Source organism: Sinocyclocheilus grahami, unplaced genomic scaffold (assembly GCF_001515645.1).
Source record: "Sinocyclocheilus grahami isolate Dianchi unplaced genomic scaffold, SAMN03320097.WGS_v1.1 scaffold968.1, whole genome shotgun sequence".
NCBI classification, from domain to species: domain Eukaryota; kingdom Metazoa; phylum Chordata; class Actinopteri; order Cypriniformes; family Cyprinidae; genus Sinocyclocheilus; species Sinocyclocheilus grahami.
The window spans coordinates 131145-153723 of NW_015506147.1; the positions used below are offsets into that span (position 1 = coordinate 131145).

Here is a 22579-nt window from a genome sequence, read left to right on the forward strand (position 1 = left end):
CGATATGAACTACACATATGGGGATCCTTGTCCTTTTTCAGAATTAAGGAAATTGAGGCTTCTCGTAGAGTTTGGGGAAGATAAGCTAAATCAAATGATTCATTGTACATATTTAACAAAAGGGGAGCTAATTGTCTAGAAAACTTCTTTAAAAAATCAGCTGGAAGGCCATCTGGGCCAGGGCTCTTGACACTTTGCATGGCTGAAATGGCATCATGAACCTCATTTAAAGAAATAGGGCTGTCCAGAAACTGTACAGCATCAGTACTGATGCGAGGTAATGAGAAATCTTTGAAAAAATTATTAAAGTCCACATAATCAGAGGTTTGTTCAGAAGAATACAATAACCGATAAAATTCCAAAAATGAATTATTGATTTCATAATCTTCTGACAGTAGGGTATTGTGTACTTTAATAGCTGGGATGATATGGGAAGCAGAGGATTGTCTGAGCTGGTGGGCTACAAGCTTGTTTGCCTTCTCTCCATACTCATAATAAGTATGCCTTGATTTAATCAGCATCTCCTCAGTGGTAACAGTAGAGAGAGTGTCAAAATCAGTTTTTAAGAGAAGACGTTCTTTATAGATCTGTCGGATCTGCCATAGATCTCTGTGTTTGCTTTTCAAATGACATATAAGATCTGACCGCTAATATAGGCTCTGAATGTTTCCCAAAGTGTGCTATGCGTTATATCTTGGGTGGCATTCACGCTGATAAAAAAGTCTATCTGGGAAGAAACTGTCTGGACAAAATCCTCAATAGTTAGTAGGCGAACATTCAGCCTCCAGAGTGGTCGTTGCGTGCATCTACACTCAAACCTCAGGCCTAAAGTAAGAGGAGAATGATCTCAAATAACAATTGCGTTGAGTACAATGCTGAACCCATGGTAAGAGCTTGTTGTCAATTAAAAAATAATCAATGCGAGAAAAAGACTGATGGATGTGGGAAAAGAATGAATAGCAGTGTGTAGATGGGTTCAGAAATGGCCAAACATCTGTGACAGCATAATCATTAAGAAAATAATTTATTATTTTTGCCGACTTTGAGAGGGTTGTTCCTCTTTAAGACACTCTGTCAAGTTGAGGATTTAGGCAAAGATTGAAATCTCCCCCAATAATCAAATAACTCGAATGTAAATTTGGTAAGACAGAGAGGAACTTGATAAAAAAAATGATCATCATCAAAGTTAGGCGCATAGACATTTGCCAATACCACAGGAGTGTTAAACAGTAGCCCAGATACTATGATGTATCTACCATTACGGTCAGCCTGGACATCCGAGGGATTAAAAGAAGAGACCCATCTTCTGCGTAATTTAGTGTGGTCAGAGACATTGAGATGCGTTTCCTGCAAGAAGACTATTTTAGCTTGTAAGCTATGCAGGTGAGTTATAACTTTGTTAAGCTTAGAAGGACGACCAAGACCTTTCACATTCCAGCTTACAAAATTAATGACCCTGCTTATAGATATAAAAGTGAGAGAAAACTATTGAAGATATATACAGAGATGTTGAAAATTAACAAAAATAATTTTTGGATTGTGCATTGTACAGTATATAGCCACAATATGAGGAAAAGGTAAAAAAAAAAAAAAATGAAATGATTAAAAAAAAAATCTGGAAAACCAACAAGCCTGTAACCCCCACCCACTTCAACACCTCCCCGAACCAGGTGTATGCAAAACCCCATAAGGCAAGAAAACACAGACGACCTACTACGCGTGTAGGATACGCTAGCAAGAACTAAACTACATCATCATCATCACACATCATCAGGTGAACAAACATAAATTAAGTACACAGACCACAGCGTAAGTGCCTATCCAGTTAACACTTAAAGAAAAAACAAAGTCACGAGTGGCTAAATCAAATCAGTTTCAAATCAAAATGTAGACTGCAGTCCAATGCATGTTGATTTTTAGGAGTAAAAACATAAAAAAATAAAAAATAAAAAATAAATAAAATAGTCCGGTCAAGACAAAGTGTAATCTTTTCAGATCATCACAAAGATAATGTACCTTGCGAGATTTCGGGATGGACAATGTCCTCAAAAGACAGCAGAAAAAAACCATGTGTTCCTAGCTACTCCGGTGAAATTGCTATTCCGTTCGCGTCAATTGTCTGAGTGTTTTTTACGTACTCCATCGCTTTCTCTAGATCCGTGAAAAGCTGCTCTGTCTTACCTAGGAGAGTGATTCAAAATCGGGTGGGATGACGAAAGCCGAATCGAGCACCTTGAACATTCCGCAGATATTTGCGCACTTCACCGAATGCCGCTTTTTTCTTGGCCTCGTTTGCTGTAAGATCTGGGACGAGAAAGACAGGTTTTCCCTTATAGGTCAGCCTTTCATTTTGACGTGCCCTTTGGAGAAGTGGACCCTGATAATGAAGGGCCTGGGTGGTTAACTGGGTTTGGGCTTTGGCTGGAGTGACCTATGAGCTTGATCGAGCAGCGGCTTCTCTTCCAAGTTCATCAGGTCGCAGAGAAGGCTCGAAACAAATTCCGTCAGACGGTTGCCCTCTTCTCCCTCGTCGATTCCAATCAGCCTGATGTTATTTCTCCTTGATCTGCTTTCGAGATCCTTGCACTTCAAAGACAGAGCGTTAACCTCGGTCTGAAGTTTGGCCATGGTAGTTTCGAGATGCGCAAGTGTGTCACTCGCGGCCGTCGCCGAGTCCTCGACAGCTCGCAGCCGCTCCTCATGCGAGCTAAGAGATTCTGTATTGTGGCAACAGTCGAAGTCAGCTCTTCTTTAACACCGTTGATGTCTGATTATAGACCACTAATCGCACTTTCAATCTAAACAAAATGTAATTTTTCATGGATTCGAGCGATTGTTTGAAAATTTCAGCTGAGTGTAACTCCCCCTCGTGAGTACCTCTCGAGTCAGCCGAGATAACTGTGTTAGCCCGCGTTTCTTTGCCACCTTGTTTGCTGCCCGGAGCTGCCATGAGAACACACAGTATCTACTAACTTTATGCCAGTGTGTGTTCATAAATCATATGCCAGTGAAAGAATAAAATAAATAAACTTCTAGGTCTGATTATTATTTAATTTCACCTGTCAGGAGCTCACTAAAAACGCGTCCACATCGTGTTCGTTTGATTAGATCTGTCAAAGTAGCTTGTTAATGGTTTTGATTAAATTTGTTCAATTCAATTATTATGAGTTCACTGAAGGTATACCCAGAGGTGTGACCAAGTCGTTGTTTTGCAAGTCACAAGTAAGTCTCGAGTCTTTGCATTCAATTCTCGAGTCAAGTCCAGAGTCAAGACAGACAAGTCCCAAGTCAAGTCCCGAGTCAAGACAGGCAAGTCCAAGTTGAGTTGCAAGTCCTCAACTTTTAGCTTCAAGTCTTAAACAAGTCATTAGTGCTCTTTGCCCAAATTAGTGTCTCAGAATTAATTACCATATCAAATGTATAGTAATTAATATCAGGAAGGCAGGTAGAATATGTTTGACATAGTTCAATTTCATGTGAGATGGGTGCCCTTAGTAAAACTACTCAAGTTCAGTTTAGGGATTGTGCCAAAATAGGACAAGCAGTGAAAAAATATATATATTTTATTAGTTACAAAATAGTTAAAACAACAGAATTTCATAGAAATACAGCTGCAACATACTTTGCATGTGTGCTTAAGAATATATGCTTCTGGTGTTATATCTAAGCCAATGAGCCCTTATTTGGAACCTCAATGAAATAGATTTAAAAACATGTGAGCGGAAACGCAGAATGAACTGCTTTGAATGATGCTTTGAAAGAACTACAAACCCGATTCCAAAAAAGTTGGGACACTGTACAAATTGTGAATAAAAACAGAATGCAATGATGTGGAAGTTTCAAATTTCAATATTTTATTCAGAATACAACATAGATGACATATCAAATGTTTAAACTGAGAAAATGTATAATTTTAAGGGAAAAATAAGTTGATTTTAAATTTCATGGCATCAACACATCTCAAAAAAGTTGGGACAAGGCCATGTTTACCACTGTGTGGCATCCCCTCTTCTTTTTATAACAGTCTGCAAACGTCTGGGGACTGAGGAGACAAGTTGCTCAAGTTTAGGAAATAAGTTTATGAGATTTGTAAATTATTCCATTCCTTTTTTGGAATTGGGTTTGTAGAAGAAATAACTGCTACCATACTTTATAAGTGAGAGGAAACATGCTATATGGATGCAGACAAACTCATGAAGACTGTACTATCATTCTTTATAACTAAGAGTAACAAAGACAAAATCATTTTATAGAAAACATGTTGTACATTAAATGTTAAGTTTATAATATGCATAGTTGATTGCTAAATTTAGGGGCTATGTGCGCTTTAGGCCTACAGACTGATTTACAACACGTGAATTCATTTATTTATCCTGAAAGAAATTAAAGTGACATGAGTGCCTGGTGAAGAGGGAGAAAAATATAGTATTTATAAAAATAGTATATTTTATAGTTATATATGCAATGCTCATTTTGTGAAAGAAACACTTCTTCAAATTATATTTTAAATTATCACTAGGCCTATTGTCGCTTGCCCACTTCAGTCATTAGGTCTAATGTGCTTTTTATTCTCTCCAAATGAAATTATAGCTAAATGGTTTGCATTGATTAATTTTAAATCTAGATTAAATCAAGGTTTATCTAATAATTCTGTTGCACCAAACTTTAAACCTTTAAAAATAAGCAGGTTTACATTTCAATCCATAATTTTGATCCTGGATTTAAATTTGGCTATAGCCTATTTAGGATTAACTTTAATCCAGTTGCACCATAAATTTACTCAGATTTAAATCTCGATTATGGATTAACTATAAACTTAATGGAGGTCTAAATAAAACAAAATGCACATGAAATTAAAATATGTAACTGAATGAACAAAAACAGTGGAGATCTGACAAAAAAAAGGTCTCAGAGAGGTGTTTAAATAAAAATGAAAATGAAAGCACATCGAGTTGGCAGAGTGCGAGGGTCGTGGCGGGATGCGGATCCATCACTCATGTTGCACCTCAGTGTCGGACAAACAGAAGAAGTGAGGAATATGTTTAGCGTTTAACAGCAGCGGTCACGGTGTTGATGAGGCGAGCACCAGTGAAGTGATTGCGCCTTTTGTTTCTCTCGGAGATAGCTTTATACGAATCATGTCTTTTTTTTCTTATCTTGGTTCTTTTGTCGTAAGTTATGCTATTACTCCATTAATTTATACTAGCATATACTGTATATCCAGCGCTCCCTTAACGCAGTCTCTGGCTTTTTGCCAGTCAAGCGCAAGCCTGTCATTGCTGTCAAAGTCTAAGTCGAGTCTCAAGTCTTCTTTAATTATGTCGAGTCGAGTCGCAAGTCATCAAATTTGGGACTCGAGTCCGGGCCAAGTCTCGGGCCATGGGCCCCGGGTCAACACCCCTGGGTATACCTATTGCAGGGGTCTCCAACCCTGCTGCTGGACCGCTACAGTCCTGCAGACTTCAGTTCCAACCCTGCTTCAACATACCTGCCTGTTGGTCAAGTAACCCCAAACACCTTAATTAACTGCTTCAGGTGTGTTTGATTGGGGTTGGAGCTGAACTCTGCAGAACAATAGCTCTCCAGGAGCAGGATGTGAGATTCCTGACCTGCGTTAGTTTTCTTCTTCTTTGTTGTTGTTTTTTGTCATTAAAAATGTTCCGCCATTTTTAATATTCCAAAAACATGCATTTTCTAACTACTCCTAGACAACTGCTTTGATTTTCATGCAAATCAAATAGGATGATCTTCAGACCATGGTGACAAAAGTTTATGTAATTCAAGTTGATTAGTCAAACTGTTTTCAACTAACTTGCGAATGAATTAGACGAAGAGCATGCCAAAATAAATGTGAGGATACATCTTCACAACGCTTCAGCATATTCAGACAAAATTTGGTGCATGTTATGATGATAATGACCTGAGGGTACGTGAGTTGGTCTGATGCTCCTTGCCATGCTTGCTTAGCTCCTCATTTTGTGGATAATTGCTGCTTGCAGCTTTATTTAATATTATTATTATGTTATTGTTTTTGTTGTTCAGTGTGATTTTGAAGAACTAATTAGAACCAAGTGGATTTGATGAAGTCATTCTTTACAGATAATTTTGTAATAAATCAAACTCAGATGGGAAAAGTCAATTGCATTCTTTTTGTGGTGAAATTTAATTATCATTGTAGCTCAACAAGCAAATGCGCCCATAAAGGAAACACTGTAATTTATAGAAATGTTCCAGTGTGAATTATCTGATATTTCCAGGTTTTCCATTACGGTAGGAACCCTGGTTGCCATAATTAACTTTTCCTTTATTGGATGGGGGTGTTGTTTCAGCAAAAAAAAAAAAAGAAGTGAGAGCAATTTTACCCACAGAAGCTCAAAGGAATCAGTGTTTATCTTTCATATGAATGCTCGAGTGTCCCTGAAGTGTCAGTTTGAGTTTGTGGCTGGGCAGTGTGTGAGTGATTTGTTTGGATGAGGTCACTCTCTTCTCTCCGGAGTCTGCCAAAGCCAACAGCTCCTCTTCAGATATCTGCAGTGTTTGAGCACAGATTAAGTCATCAGAACACTGATGACAGAACCACAGGCCGGGCAAGGGGCACATATTATAAACACATGCATATTCCCAGTATGCAGAGGATACCCATATATTTGCACAGAATACCAAATCCACAAGTTTTACAACAACATATTTTCCAAACCTAAAACAAGTTTATCCACAGACTATCCCGCAATACGAAAGAAGAGCCTTTCCAGGATCTTGCAGAGTGACCATAACACTAAATACTTATGCATGCATGGTCATGATAAGAATGAGTTTAAATAAGTAATATATGAAATAATATTTTTTTTTCTGGGTCTGGGTTAAAAGGCTTTATTTTATGCACTGGGAATTGATTGGTGTCTACATGACAAGAAATTGAGCTGAAAAATAAGAGCGCATAGTAACGTCAGCCGAAATGGAAAGACGTTTCAAAGGCAAAGCAAATGATTCGATTTTTTACGAAATTTTGTGGAAAGTTTTCTTTGGAATAACGTGCACTGATGAATCATTCATGATAAAATCAGGAACATTTATAAAGAAAGTAAATAGAGTCAATTTTGGTTTCTTGTTGACTTCGACTATACAGTGCAAGTGAAATAATCACATTTTGACATGATTATGTAAATCTCTGCCTTGAAAATTACTAAATAAATGTTATTCGTTAATAGAGGCAAATTGTTGAAAACATGGATAACGACAGGGATTAATCCTGATTGAGAAATCAGTCATTCTCATGGTCTCACCCATCATAAATGAATTGAATGATCAATGACACGCTGACTTTCACACAGTCAGTGCTAGTGTGATTTATGTAAACAACCCCTGTGTTATTTTCATCCAGACTGATGATTTATATTTTGTCCTGGCTGATGTTGGACAGTCCCCCTAATCAACAAATACATGCAGATGAGAGGACCAGGACAGGCTGAGAACGAAATTAAGCAGCCTGTTTTTGTTACTCAGTAATAATTGCATATCTCAATATTAATATCTAATATCACATATAAAAATGAAAAGAGAGGAAATCAGCAGTCATGAGGAACAGGATGCTGTCCTTCTCACTCTGCATGGCTGTAACCAACCCTTCAATGACCCAGAAGGCCACAGTTCATGCCCTCCTACCACACAGACTATCCAATATTAAAGAGAGGGTTCGATTTGCCACACACAGGCACATCATATATTGAGCTGACACACTGACAGCACCAGAATTTAAAATAAATAAATAAAATAATACAAAAAAATCCCTACGTGTACTTCCTCCAGAGTCAGACACAGAAAGTTCAGCTCAAAAATAGTTTTCCTTCATATCTGATGGCCAGTTACTCTTTAATATTATTCCTATTACTCTCTAGAGCTGAAATGGTGCATTAATAAATCATAACATTATTAAAATAAAAAACAGATATGATAAATCATAATATTAATACATCAGAAAATAATACACTAAATAGGGCACTTAATTTTAACTTTCATTTTTAAATCTTTTTTACTTATTCCTCAGTTTAGTGTAAACATATGGCTACTTAAAATGTGCTTAAAGGATTAGATCACTTCCAGAATAAAAAAAAATCCTGATAATTTACTCACCCCTATGTTATCCAAGATGTTCATGTCTTTCTTTCTTCAGTCGTAAAGAAATTAAGGTTTTTGAGGAAAACATTCCAGGATTTTTCTCCATATAATGGACTTCAATGGTGGCCAACGGGCTGAAGGTCCTAATTGCAATTTCAATGCAGGGCTCTACATGATCCCAGCAGAGGAATAAGGGTCTTATCTAGCCAAACGATCTGTCAATTTTCTTAAAAAATACACATTTATATACTTTTCAACCACAAAAGCTCATCTTGCACTAGCTCGACTTCATGCATCAAGTAGTCACGTTGAAAAGGTCACACGTGACGTAGGTGGATGTACCGACCCAGTGTTTACAAAGCAAACTTGCAAAGAAAGTCAAATGCACTTTTCAAAAAAAGATGATTTTGAAGTTAGAAGAGGAAATAAGATGGAATTTTTCACCCTACCCTACCTTTTTGAATTTGCAGCTGCGCATTGCGGAGCTAGTGCAAAACGTGCATTTTTTTATTTAGAAAATTGACGATCATTTCGCTAGATAAGACCCTTATTCCTCGGCTGGGATCATGTAGAGCCCTTTGAAGCTGCACTGAAACTGCAATTTGGACCTTCAGTCAAGAAAGACATCTTGGATGACATGGGGGTGAGTAATTTTTCAGGAAATTTTTATTCTGAAAGTGAACTATTCCTTTAAAAATGGTTAAGCCATTTACCATCATATTTAAAATCAGATCTGGTGTCCCACTTTACTCGCATTCAATACAGCAAGAATGTAGTCTGCTTTTACTGCAACATATTACGAATTGTTCATACTGCATTCATAATATACATTTCAGTTATGTGCTGGTCTCAAATCAGCATTTGCGTGCACTTACCAAGCGTTTCAGCACGCGGAGCAGCAGTTTCTGCTGTCTGGGCTCAGAGTGTGTCTGCAGTGCGTGTGCCAGGCTGAGCAGCTCCTCCGGCTGCAGGCGGTCTGCACCCTCTCCTCCATACAGCTGAGCCAGCAGAGACACACAGTGACTGGCCTCCTCATACACCTCACTGTCATTACACGCCAGCTGCGGGAGAATAACACATCTGAATATTTACCCAGGAACAACTAAAATAAAACACACAATGATAGTATGTATTAACAATATTACATACAAAGTATACAAAACAAATAATTATCCACAGCAGATTTAGTAAGAAAATCTGGTTACACTTTACTTGAAGGGGTGTGCATAAGACTGACATGACACCTTCATAATCATGACATGACACCTTCATAATCATGACATGACACATGTCATGAATATGAAGGTTTTTTATGCATGTTTATGACAACTGTCATTAAGTGTCATTCGCTCAGTTATGTAATTTTTAATGGAAAGATGACATTGTTTGAGATGTATTTGTTATGGGCTATGGTTAGGGGTAAGGGTAGGGGTAGGGTTAGGTTAGGGTAAGGTCAAATAATGTCATATTTGCATTAAAAATGACATAACTGAGCGAATGACACTTAATGACAGTTGTCATAAACATGCATAAAACCTCCTTCATATTCATGACATGTGTCATGTCATGATTATGAAGGTGTCATGTTAGTCTTATGCACACCCCTTCAAGTAAAGTGTTACCGAAAATCTTTGTCAATCTTAGTAAAATTGTCAATATTCCTGCATCCATATAACAGTCAGGATGACTGAACAGGATGAATTATTGAACAGCTGAGCTGCAGCCAAGCTCTCCCTTCATGCAGATATTTCTAGGACTTTTATATTGCTCATCTATTGCTTTTGGGAAATATGAAACTACATCCTTCAAGACTTAGCACTACAGATCTGTTTGTCTATGTACGGTCAATAGCAGTGGTCTAGAGATTCTATCTTATATATTTATTTCAAAACTTCTCATTAGGTGCCATATGTTTCACTTGAGATAGGGTGCTATTTTGTCAATACCACACTGTAAGAGGCTTTAAGGGAAACCTATGGATTTTTTCTAGCTTTTTTTGAGCATTTACATTTGTATTTGACAGATGCTTTTATGCAAAGCCACATTTTATCAGTTTATCAGCTTTCCCTGGGAATCAAACCCAAAAACCCAGGGTTTGATGTACTATGTAGACAAAATAAGATTCATACAAAGTCCACCTAGGACATGTATAGGACAGCTCTACTACAAAGGTTGTTCAGAAATCATCAAAGCTTTGACATCTAGATCAACAACTTGGTTCAGGTGAGTTGCATAAAGTCGTCTTAAGGGTACAGCAGAAATGTTAATCCAAAACTGTATGCCTTCCTTTCTTCTGTGGGACACAAAAGGAGATGTTAGGCAGAAAGACAGCCTCAATGTCACTATTAACTGTCATTGTATAGAACAAAGGAGGATGATTTTTGGCAGAATGTTATGAACTCACAGTCACACTCATCACTGTTTTCAACACGGCTTGGATCCTTTGCATGGACGGAAGTGTTTTTATGCAGGCTATGTACAGAGATAATAGCAGGATTTGCTGAAGTTTGTACCATTAAATGTTTCGTAGATATTAAAAGACTTGATTAAAACCTGTATTTACTGAATGCCGAGAGTATATGATAAAAGTATTATAGCGTTTGCAGTTCTATTATTACACAGAATATTGAAAGACAGTAAACCAAAGAAGGTGGAGGGGAGCTCAGGCACTGGGTTCTCAGTCAAAATAAAACTCCTGCTTGATCAAGCCAATAATGAAAATGAAAGTGCAAAATATCGGCCATGGCCATGTGTAAGAGTGAGATGGAAGATGGGAAATGTTCATGCAGAACTAAATTATGATTAAATTATAAATTATGAATATTGTAAGTGGAGTTCAGAGAAATAATAAAATGCAAGCACAAACATGCACCTTTAAGAAAGGAGTGAATCAATGCAGTGGATTTCAAACTTTTTGACTCAAAGCATCCCTTTATTGGCTTTCTCAATGGTATTCCTGCAGGAAAAATATGAAGATGCTTCTTGTTTCCAAACTTTTTAATTAACAGAAACTGCCAAGAAAATATATTAAATTTAATGAACTACAATTTATTTTGTGATTCCAGATTGAAAATTGTGATTCAGTATGCTCTTCAATAGAAACTACATATAATTTATTGAGAAGCCACCCTGTGGCCTCCTTGGAAGTTTGCTGAGGCCCCATTATGCATTTTGTCAGTTGAATTTTATAAAATAAATGTCATCACATTTTTATTTGTTTTGTATTATTTAATACAGTTACAACCGATTATTGGATTGCATCTGTCTAAATTATATATATATATATATATATATATTAGGGCTGTCAATTGATTACATTTTTATTCTGATTAATCACATCCTTTTTCTGTGATTAATCACGATTAATCGCACACTTCATGAAATTAAGCATAGACCATTTATCTTGTTTCAAATGTTTATTTGGTCATCATTTGCTATATCCAGCAAAGTAAACCAAAAGATTGAAGGGTGATTCTCAAAAATCTATATTTTCTGCAAGCTTTTTTCAAGATAAATTTAGATGTCTTTCCAAAAAAGGACACTTAGAAACTCCAAAAGGACACCAAAGAACCAAATGATATAAGGAGCCCATATAAGCACATATGAAAGAAAAAAAATCTGAATTTTATAGTATGTGTACAGTGCAACACCAAAGAGCTTTTTTACATTTTAGAGAAGCCAAGTTGCGATACCGAACAGGACCACATGGAGATGCCAAAAAAAAAACTAAACCAAACCTCATGCTGACTGCATACTAGGGCTGTAAAAAAAATGAATGACGATGTATGTGTCATTGATTGCATTTGAATGCTTTCGTTAGCCTATCCAGTTGAACCCACTAGATGCGGCGCTGGTACATTGTTCATTCATATATTGTGGAAAATGAGAGCATCAGTGTGGAGAAGATGTTGTTTACATCAAAACTGAAACCAAGCCGTTCACACAGAACGCATATTTATCACATTTTCTAGAGGGATATCTATCAGTGTTGCACTCGCGTCTCGGAGAGAGCGGCATGTTTAGAAAGCCATGTAAAATTAATGCAAGTTCAACTTTAAAAAACATGTCTAAAGACGTTATGGTGGTTTTCCCCATCCCACTGTATCTCATGTTTTTAAATGAAGAAAGTAGCCTACTCTTTGTGATTGGTTTTCGGTCCTTTGTATTGAACTATACATGCATGGTGCGTTTTTTTTTCTAATTGTTTAAGCAACTTTATTAATTATACATGGTTTATAAACATTATTTTAAACATTATGCACTTTTGTTCAAAGATAGTCGTGTTATTTTATTATGCTTTAAAGAAACGTGCATAATATTTTGCTCGATGCGCCCTCTTGTGGCCTCAGGAGAGAAGCCAAAAGCTTTCCCCCCCCCCCTAACTGAAATTATGCCTTTTAAATTGAGAATATAATTCGAATTTTGATAATATTTAAGTAGAAAATTCTCATTTAGTTTTTCAGTCATTTTGACAGCCCTACTGCATACATCTACTACAGTACACGGATCCATTCCGTATAACTAAACACAGCAACATAAACATGGCAAATCAAAACATTATCGTGAATGTGTGTGGAAACAATGTGAATGTACGGAAATGTCTGTGCCTATGCATAAATACAATGTGTGATCAGTGCATCAAGAGCACTCATACACGCATTATTATAACAGACTCACGCGTGCTTACTGTACTGTACGACTCCTGTATGCCACCGCAATCGTCTTTACCTTGTTTGCAGTCTTCATCCATCAGAACTTTACTAGCGAGACTGGTTATCCCAGTCGAGAAAACATAGTTTGTGTCTCATCTGGCCATACATGGAATGTTTTGACAATCCGTTCAGTCTGTACTAGTGGTGGAAATTTTGATTCTTTCAAGAGATTTGTTCATTTTCAGTTCGTTCACCAAAATGATTCGTTCAGATTTGTTCAGTAACCATTTCTTCATATTACATAAATATGCCAGCAGGTGGCGAAAAAGAGTGTCTTATGTGTTATGTTTTAAGTCAACGAACGTATTCACTTGTTACAAAACTGATTTGGCTTTATTAAAATGTGTGCATAATCTACTCATTAAATAAATAAAGTCTAAATAAGTTGCTCAGATGACCAAAGCACAAGGTTTTCTTGCATAATTAACATATTAATTGTTTGGTCAGACAATTACGCATTCATAAATCAGGGATTAAACGTGGAGAAATGTTCTGTATGCTAAATATGAATACAAGCGTATGTGCACAGTACCTATAACTGCGCTTTGCATCCACTTTCTGCTGATTGCTGATCGAGATTGACATTCTAAATGGCCGACTGACCCAGTACACTCTCAATCATTTCGTTCACGAACGAGATATGTACCAGTTCAGTCATTTCATTCACGAACGAGATATGTACCAGTTCAGTCATTTCATTCACGAACGAGATGTACCAGTTCATTCAACTCGTTCACGAATGAGATGTACCAGTTTGGTCATTTCATTCACGAACGAGATGTACCAGTTTGGTCATTTCATTCACGAACGAGAAGATGATCTCTCGATCTCGCTCAGACTCAAAAGAAATTCGTTCAGTGAAGGGCGTATTCGTTCACGACATTCAACAAATCACATGCTCTGTCACATCTCAAACTCGAAGGCTATTGGCTCGAGGTTTAGTCATTCTTTGACAGGATGAAATAGTTCACAGAGCTGTTCACCGAGCTGCGCATGCTCTGCTAATAGTGTCGCGCTGAGGAATTTCAGTGTACGAGAAATATTCAATAAAAGTCAATGGATTACGTGAATGAGAACGATTCGTTCACCTAAAAGATTCGTTCACCTAAAATATTCGTTCAAAAAGAACGATTTGTTCACGAACTAAACATCACTAGTCTGTACTTCACACAAGCGACATGTGAGAGCTCACGCTCTTCAGAGACAATCACAGAATATGACAGAGCTCGTGTTTAAAAGCGAAACACACTGGAATGAATAATTCACTGTAAAACGCAACGCGAGTCTCTGTTCTCTCTGCAATCTCTGATGTAATCAGCCTGGTTTCCTTTATATTAGCACTGTTTTGGTCGGATTGTTTGAATGCATTCGCTTACTGGATCAGTGGACTGAAAACTTTCCCGGAGTTTAGCGGCTTAAAATGATCTAATCGCAAGCAGAGAAGCAAAATTGGGTTAAAGGGTTAGAATAGAAATTGTGCTTCAGTAATTTTGCGTTAATTGCGTTAAATTATTTTAACACGTTAAGGATTATAAAATTAATCGCATGCATTAAAGGGTTAACGATGACAGCCCTAATATATATATACAGTATATATATATATATATATACACACACACATGTATATAATTAAGGTAAACTTAACATAAGTATGTTACATTAAACCATAAAACTTTAATCAATGGGTTCCAGAAGCTTTAAATACATTAAGTGTGAATGTAAATCATATCACTATTGCTTTGCCATATTGTGTAACACTTCAAGATTTAATTTTGTGTTTAATTTTTGCACAATTTTCATACACTGCACCGGAAGTTGCGGTGGCCGCTGATGCTAAATGCAGAAGCGATCATGCATAGAGTTCATTAGAATCATAATCAAAGATTGAGGCTCTTTACAATTCTCATCCCTAACCAAACCTGAATTAGCTGGAATTGCGATAAGCCAAATACCGTGCAGAAAATTCCCATATTGGCAGTGATATAATCGCAGAGGAGAGCTGAAAAGTCAAAAGAGAAAGAGTTATGTTCTCATCCTGAGAGATTGTGGAGACTGCAGTTACAGGCTTAACATGTCCATCAGGGGAGCGGCATGGAGTGAGAGTTCTCAACCTAGACCACAACAATCCCCGCTCAGCCTAAGACTGAGATAAAGACAAAAAGTGACACACAAGGGCCGTGGGGGTTTTCCCTGCCGCTCATTTCGGCCCTCAAAGGCCTGTGTGGCTGGCTCAGGGATTCCAGCCCCTTTTCGGCACTGATCTGCTACTGCCCTCTGCCATAAAGGCATAATCCCAAGAGACTCTGGGGCAAGGGCCAGCCGTGCCTAATCCCGCCCCTCTTTGTGATGCCGCCGGCCACTCCAGAATGGAGTGTGGGGCTTAGGGAGGCCACACAATACCCCCAAAGAGCACCGCCCCCTCCCCGGCCAAAAGAGAGGCTGACCGGAGGGAGATCCCCAGCACTGAAAGGCCTTTGGTGTGCATCCACGGGCTCCGCGGCTCCAGTATTGTTCACATGCCAACGCGGAGTCAGAGCCGAACAAGAGTTAACACCTGCTTAGACGGCCTCCCAAATCTACCCTGTTTACTTAGCAGGGCTTGTAGATGCATCGGGGAAATCAGGCTGAGGAGTCTAATGGGACTGTGGGCTGAAAAGCACAGAGGAATCAGGGAGATTAGGGAGTGTTAATGCCACTTGTGGGCTGTGAAAGGATGATTGGACGAGAGAAAGAAAGAATGAGAAGAGGAGGAAAACCAAAGCCTATGGGGACGTGTAACGTGTAGGCCTCTCATGACCTCCGCATGTAAAACTGGGCTTGTGTATCTGAGGCAATCGATATTTCCCACCGCCTCATGCACCACTGACTTTGGAACAAACAACACCGCAAATTACATTTTTCAAACCATGTGTTGCTTCAAACTATGAACTCAGCCGCCGCGTAAACAGACTGCAGGGAAGATCATGTGCGATTGTTTGCGGGCAAACTCAGAATATTTACCACCAAAAATTAAAAGAGTGGGAGTAAACACATGAAAAGCCTTTTATACTGAGCAGAGACTTTGAGGTGACACATTTCCCTTTCGGATCAACTATTTAAAACGCAGTATGTCCCTATAGCACACATAGACAATCTGTTCACCTGATCCTTGAGCACAATTCACCCTTGACAAAATACTCACATACGGTCCCATCCTGGTGATCTGCTTCCACATATATGCATATGCGCGCATTCACACAACATACACACAAACTCAGCCAATGCTGTGTGTCCCAATCCTATGGCTGTGGATTTTTGTTTGAATGGCCCGTAGAATTATCTGGACCTCAGAAAAAATAAACAAATAAAATAAATAAATAAATAAATAATTCTTAAAGTATTCTTTTTAAATTTATATTATTTTAAAAAGTAGTGCCCTATCATTATTAAGCAGATGGTTTAAAAACCCAAGGTCAATGAGAGAGTGAAGCTGTTTATTTAGTAAAGAATGGAAGTAATTTTAACCAAACACTATATGCATAATTTGTGCAGTGGTTAAAGTGGCCTTTTGAGTTTTAGATTACAGATGTGGTATTCTGAGACAGAACTTTGTGATATAAGAAATTCGGTAACACTTTCTATGAAGCCCATATTTATAATACATTATAAGGGTATTCTTAAGGCATTATAATGAATGCATAATACATTATAAAAACCCTTATAATAGGTTATATCATCTTATAAATAATCATAACAATTATAATACATTATAATGCTTACGCATTTGTGGTTATACCTTTTCAGATTATGATTATTTATAACACAATGAACACCATATTAAACCTACTTTTACATTTATAATGGACTATATATTTTGACATTGTTTATTTAAGATCTGCACAGTATCTTACATCTTGTAAGTGGTTAGGTGTGGAGTGTTATTTGAGTGTTCACTGTGAGGCTAATATTAATTTTGAAGTGAGCTAGTTAATAATTCAACTGAAAAAAATGCAATGTTAATATGTTAGGTTACATTTTATTTTGATGGTCCCCTTAGTCTATCGACTATAAGCAACTTTGCAACTACATGCCAACTAACTCTCATTAGAGTATTAGTAGGCTTAGGTTAAGGTAGGAAGAATGTTGACGTACTTGCAAAGTTACTTATATCTGTTGGGGAACCATCAAAAATAAAGTGTTAGCATATATTTAGCAGACATACTAATACTCCAATGACTGCTAGTTGACATGCAGTTGGCTGCAGAGTTACTTATCAACAGCAATATTAATAATCAAATTGATATTACAATAAAAATAGTTCAAAGCAAATGTGTCATATTACACATTCATCTGATCTGATATCTGATCTTATGGCTGTTTGAGGAAAAAAATATTATTATTATTATTACTATACTTATAAGTGGTCATTGATTGCTTTAAGTAAAGTAGCATGAGAAAGATGGCAAGATATGAGACTTATATTACATTATAACTATGAGAAATATAATCCATTGTAACTTAAGTGGATGCAACATGTTCACTGTGTGTTATAAATCATCATACTCTTAAAAGCTATAACCACAAATAAGTAAATATTATAAAACATTATAACTGTTCTTATGAATATTCATAAGATTATATAGCATATTATAAGGTTTTTATAATGCATTATGCATTCATTATAATGCCTTAAGAATACCCTTATAATGTATTATAAATATGGGCTTCATAGAAAGTGTCACCAGAAATTATTTAGTATTTCTGTCCAGTCTTCTGCTTTGCACACTTCTTTTGCACTTTTTTTTTGTGACATTTGCAGAATTTGTCAGAATGGATTTAAATATAGTGCAATGTTAGCCAAAATATTTAAAGCACTAAATGCATAGGTCAGTAGATGTGTAGAATGTTGTGAATAACATGTTCTGCTGAATGACAAAATTCTGTGGAAATCTTTCTGCACAATTCTGCAGGCAGGTAGTTGACATTACATTTCAAGCAGTGACAGCAGTGTCCTGCAATGATGTACTTCATTTGAATCTATTAAGAAAAAAATATATTTTAATACTTGCACTGTTAAAAAAAAGAATTAGTCACAACGTAGCACTATTTAAATGAACTGTATAAAAGCTCAAATGTAACAGACAGTATGTAATACAGCACATTAAATTTAGATTTTATATATGCATATACATTTTCTTCTAAAAACTTGATCTGCAAAACAGTGGGACACTGATGATTCAATTGCCTGCGACACAGTTATGATGTTGTTCATTAAAAACGCAGCTGGCATTTATTAACCAATGTTGTCAAATGATGAGATGACTGAAATCCTGCTGGCATCATCTGTTTGTTTATCATACATCTTCACTGTTAAAAAGTACAGTCATAATGAAAAATGCACTCAAGTTCTGATGACTTGATAGAGAAGACATGATGAGATGACCAGTAAGTAATACAGTGAGCAGCCAATGTGTGCTGTTTTTTACTGTCCACTATGTAACTTATAGGGAGCGAATCAGTGCAGGGTTCTGAAAATGTCTGATTCCCTGGGCAGTGTATTTACTGAACTAGGGAGTAGATAGAAACATACCCATGGTTTTTCATCTATAGTTTTCCATCTTCAGCTATTCCAGAAGGTACTGTAGTGTGTTTGTATTTAAAAATTTCCCAAACAGGTCCACCAGAGACCACTGGTCAAACAACAGACAGTCTTGTTGAGCCATTGTTGGTTTTGGGCTTAAACAGAGCTTTCATAGTGTCACAGAGCCACAGGCCACATTTATTCTTGAAAAAATTATATTTGCTTTGTATCTGCATAATATCTAGATATTTTTTAGACTGACTGCATTGACTTCCTTCCAGTGCGTCTCTGGTGTGATCAATTAGAGATCACACCACACTTACGTATGTACCAAGGTTATTTTCGTAAACGAAAACTAAAACTAAGACGAAAATGACTGATGAAAAAACAATTTCGTAAACTGAAATAAAATAAAAATGACAAAATAATTCAAAAACTAAAACGAAACGAAACTAACAACAGTTATTGAAAAACGAACTGAAATAAAATAATAATTATCAAAAATAAATAATCGTTTAAGTAATCATTACGTTCTCACCCCTTGGCGGAAAAATATTTGAGTCGTGTGGCAATACCCGTAAATGGCGCATCGCGCACGTGAGGTTATCTGATGGAGAGACGCAAAGCAGTTTAAAGCCTGCATGGGTCCTGTTTGGTAAATGTGCACCAGCAGTACTTAACAGAACACCCGACCCATTATCCAACAGCAGCACTAATTTAATTCTGTACCAGACCAGACCCGTTTGACAAAGACCGCGAGTCGCGACCCGAACCGCACCCGCATTAAATCCATTGCATCAGGTAGGCAAAATTATTTATTTTCTCATGCACCACAAGCAATCAAACCAAAATTAGGCATTCTAAGTTGGTGCTTTGAAGAAAAACAGGCACGCAGCGCAACGTAATAATTAACAGAAAAAAAGACGAGAACGTGCATCCTTTCTGAAAACAATACAAAACTTGAGCATAGCATCTTGTGATCACTCTGCCAGGCTTTCGGACAAATGTGCATAGGCTAAATCACATCATAAACACGCTTATAATTCCTAATAAATTAAAAGAACATATTAAAATATGAGCCTTTACTGTTAAATGCGATTGCCGTTATTATTGAATTTCATTAGTCCCAGTTATGATTTATGCGCAGTTGTTCACGGAAAAGTGAGCAAGACACAACAGTTACAATATATTATGATCGTTAAAAAAGAAAAAAGACATCTAACCGTCATAACCAAATTAGGCTACATTTATTGTCATATTAAATATCTCAATACACATCATTAGATGACATTAAGCACAACTTGTGTAGATTTATTTAGTAAAAAGGCTTGACTGCTTCATTTTGGCGTATATTTATATACTTTTAGCATTTAATCAATCTCAGCATGCGTTAATTTTGTGTCGCTAGACATTTGCATCACTAAGTCTAAATTATGCCTTATTGCCTTTTATGCTTTCTTTGGCCTGCACTCTGGAAGTGATCTGTTAATTATGCTAAGCTTTAATTAAAACTGAAACAAAAGCTGAAACTAAACTATATAAAAACTAAATAAAACTGTGTTCACAAAATAAAAACTAAACTAAAACTAACAACAATATTAATGAAACTAATAAAAACTAAACTGAATTGTCTTAAAGTGCTCTCTTTGTGGAGATAAATGAAAGAAGCAAGATTCTAAGTGTAAATAAATTGATTTTGGATATTGTTGATTTTCTTATTACTTAATTACATATTTATTACATAGTAATTACATTTTACTTAGTGGAACATGAATAATAAAAACTAATTTGCATTTACATCTTCATTAAATGCAGTAAGAATCCATCCAAGACCATCTCCAGACCGTCTTGAGTGAATTTACATCTTGCTTTTAATGTGGTCAGTTGTGACGTCATCACATAAAACACTTTAAGAACAGTGCCTTGACTGATTTGCAAGAGAATGGTAGGATATCAGATTTGAGATCAAATATAAATAAATTGATTTAAAAAAATCAGATTTGAGATAAATACATAAATCAACTCAGGGTTTAAAAAACAGCAGAATTGCATGTTAGTTTTAGAGTGTAACAATGTGTCTGTCAGTTTTTCCTGGCACAGTGGAGGGTCATGTGGGCACAGCTTGCCACTCAAACACACACACACACAAAGAACCTGGATTCATGTCTGAGGGTTACCGAGTTGAGTGGAGTGTGTTGGTGGGGAGCTGGTCTCTGGTCTTTCTGCCATCTGTGAGAATTTTATGCCACAGTGCATCACTATGCCAACCACTTTCATTTTGCTCTCTCTCTATCTTCAGTAGAAGGGTCTGTCAGTGTAGTCTCATCTAGACGTGTCAGCTGAAAGCCTCTATCAGACATGAGTCATATACAGTGAAAAAACTACAACAATGGAATACGAAATACAACAAAGCCTTCCACACAACCTAATACTGAACTGCATTTCTGTTTATTGCATCTCCCACAAACACCCAGACCCTCTTTTCAAAGGCAGTGCAGAGTCTTCATCTACGCCTGGCTGTCCTAATACGCTTTCATGAGTGAAAGACACAAAACCTTGGCAAACACACAAAATTCACTGGCGATGAAATTCAATCTATCTCGCTGTCAATTTGTGGCTTCCATGAAACGAATGAGAGGTAAATCTTTCTTTTCAATTATGAATGTCTCACTCGTCTGGATTGATTATTTTTGAAATGGATGATCCATTATTCATTATAGGGATCGGATAATGACACATGAAAATGCGAAGGAGAGCAGAAGGTGTGTAAAAACAGCCCTTGCGCACTTACTATAGCCTAATAATGGATTTCATATCAAGAATTCTTTATTATATATCACAAAAATATTATTGGAATAATTGCAAATTGCTATTAAAATTACATTATTATTTGTAGGATGTCATCAGACATGATTTGATATCTTTGTATTTACCACTGTATTGTCCGCATATCATCAAAACTCTAAAAATAAAAGTTCCAATTTGAGCCAAGAAGGGTATTTCAGTCTGACATTGTGTCAACCCTGGAACCTTTGAGACTATGCATGGACCAATCTGCTGTAAGTGTAAGACTAGAGCTCAGTAACAGTGACATGGGAGAATAATGTATCCCATTGACTTCTGAAATGTAACAAAACAATTTAAGACATAATGACTATTTACACACTGCAGCTAAATTTGGTTGTCAATTCATCTTTTAATGCTTAATCCTGTTCTGTACACACAGGGTTCAGTAATTTATGGGAGTGACAACTGAATTCTATAACTGAATTGACCCGAAATATGCAGATAGTGCCAGATAGAAATTCTGCAGGGTGTATGGAACTGAAATGAACAACTAGTTGTTAATGACATGTTTAAATGTATATCAGAGCTGTGGTGCAAGAAATCACAGGGAAGGAGGTATATTTCCTTCCTTGTATATCGCGACACGCACCTGCCTACTTTATTATCGGTAACACTTCAGTATAGAGTCCAATTCTCACTATTAACTAGTTGCTTATTAGCATGCCTATTATTAACATATTGGCTGTTTATTAGTACTTAAAAAGCACGTTCTGCATGACCATATTCTACGTTCCTAATTCTACCCAATGCCTAAACTTAACAACTACCTTACTATAAATAAGCAGCAAATTAGTAGTTTATTGATGCAAAAGTCATAGTTAATGGTTTGTTAATAGCAAGAATTGGATCTTAAAATAAAGTGTGACCTTATTATCTCTATAAAATGGATTGCTTTATGAACTGAGCCAAAGAATAACAAGCCCAAAGATGCTTAATAAGCATTGCTTATAATAAGTGGACATGGCAACACTTCCAAACATAAACAAAACATGATGGGTCTGTCAGTGGTTTAGATAAAATCACCGAAATGTTCAGTTGACATGTCCACAAGAGGCGCTATAAGCAATATATTGCTTTTGGGGGGGGGGGGGGGGGTTATTAAAAGGTCCAGTGTTTCTAGTGTATTTTTTGAAAAACGATACAGCATTGCATTGCACGTTTCACGGCACTTTCAAAGTAAAATGTCCACTGTGCTAAAGTGTGCTCAGTGTCAGTCAAATGTAAATGTGACTATGGAAACGTATTATTACATAGTTGTATGTATCACGGCAGTTGAGGTTAATGCTCTATCACATTTGAAAGTAATGTAATGTACCTTAAATCTAAGCAATAGTGTTGACAAAAG

The 22579-nt window shown here is 36.8% G+C and overlaps 1 protein-coding gene across 1 annotated transcript in view; it reads right to left on the bottom strand.

The window, feature by feature from the left end:
• LOC107564876 (serine/threonine-protein kinase ULK4-like) overlaps nucleotides 1–22579 on the bottom strand; it is a 139421-nt gene that overhangs the window by 26734 nt on the left and 90108 nt on the right. Inside the window, exon 14 of the mRNA XM_016250049.1 lies at nucleotides 8991–9176. Coding sequence (XP_016105535.1) covers nucleotides 8991–9176 — 186 coding nt within the window. The remainder of the gene's footprint in view (nucleotides 1–8990; nucleotides 9177–22579) is intronic.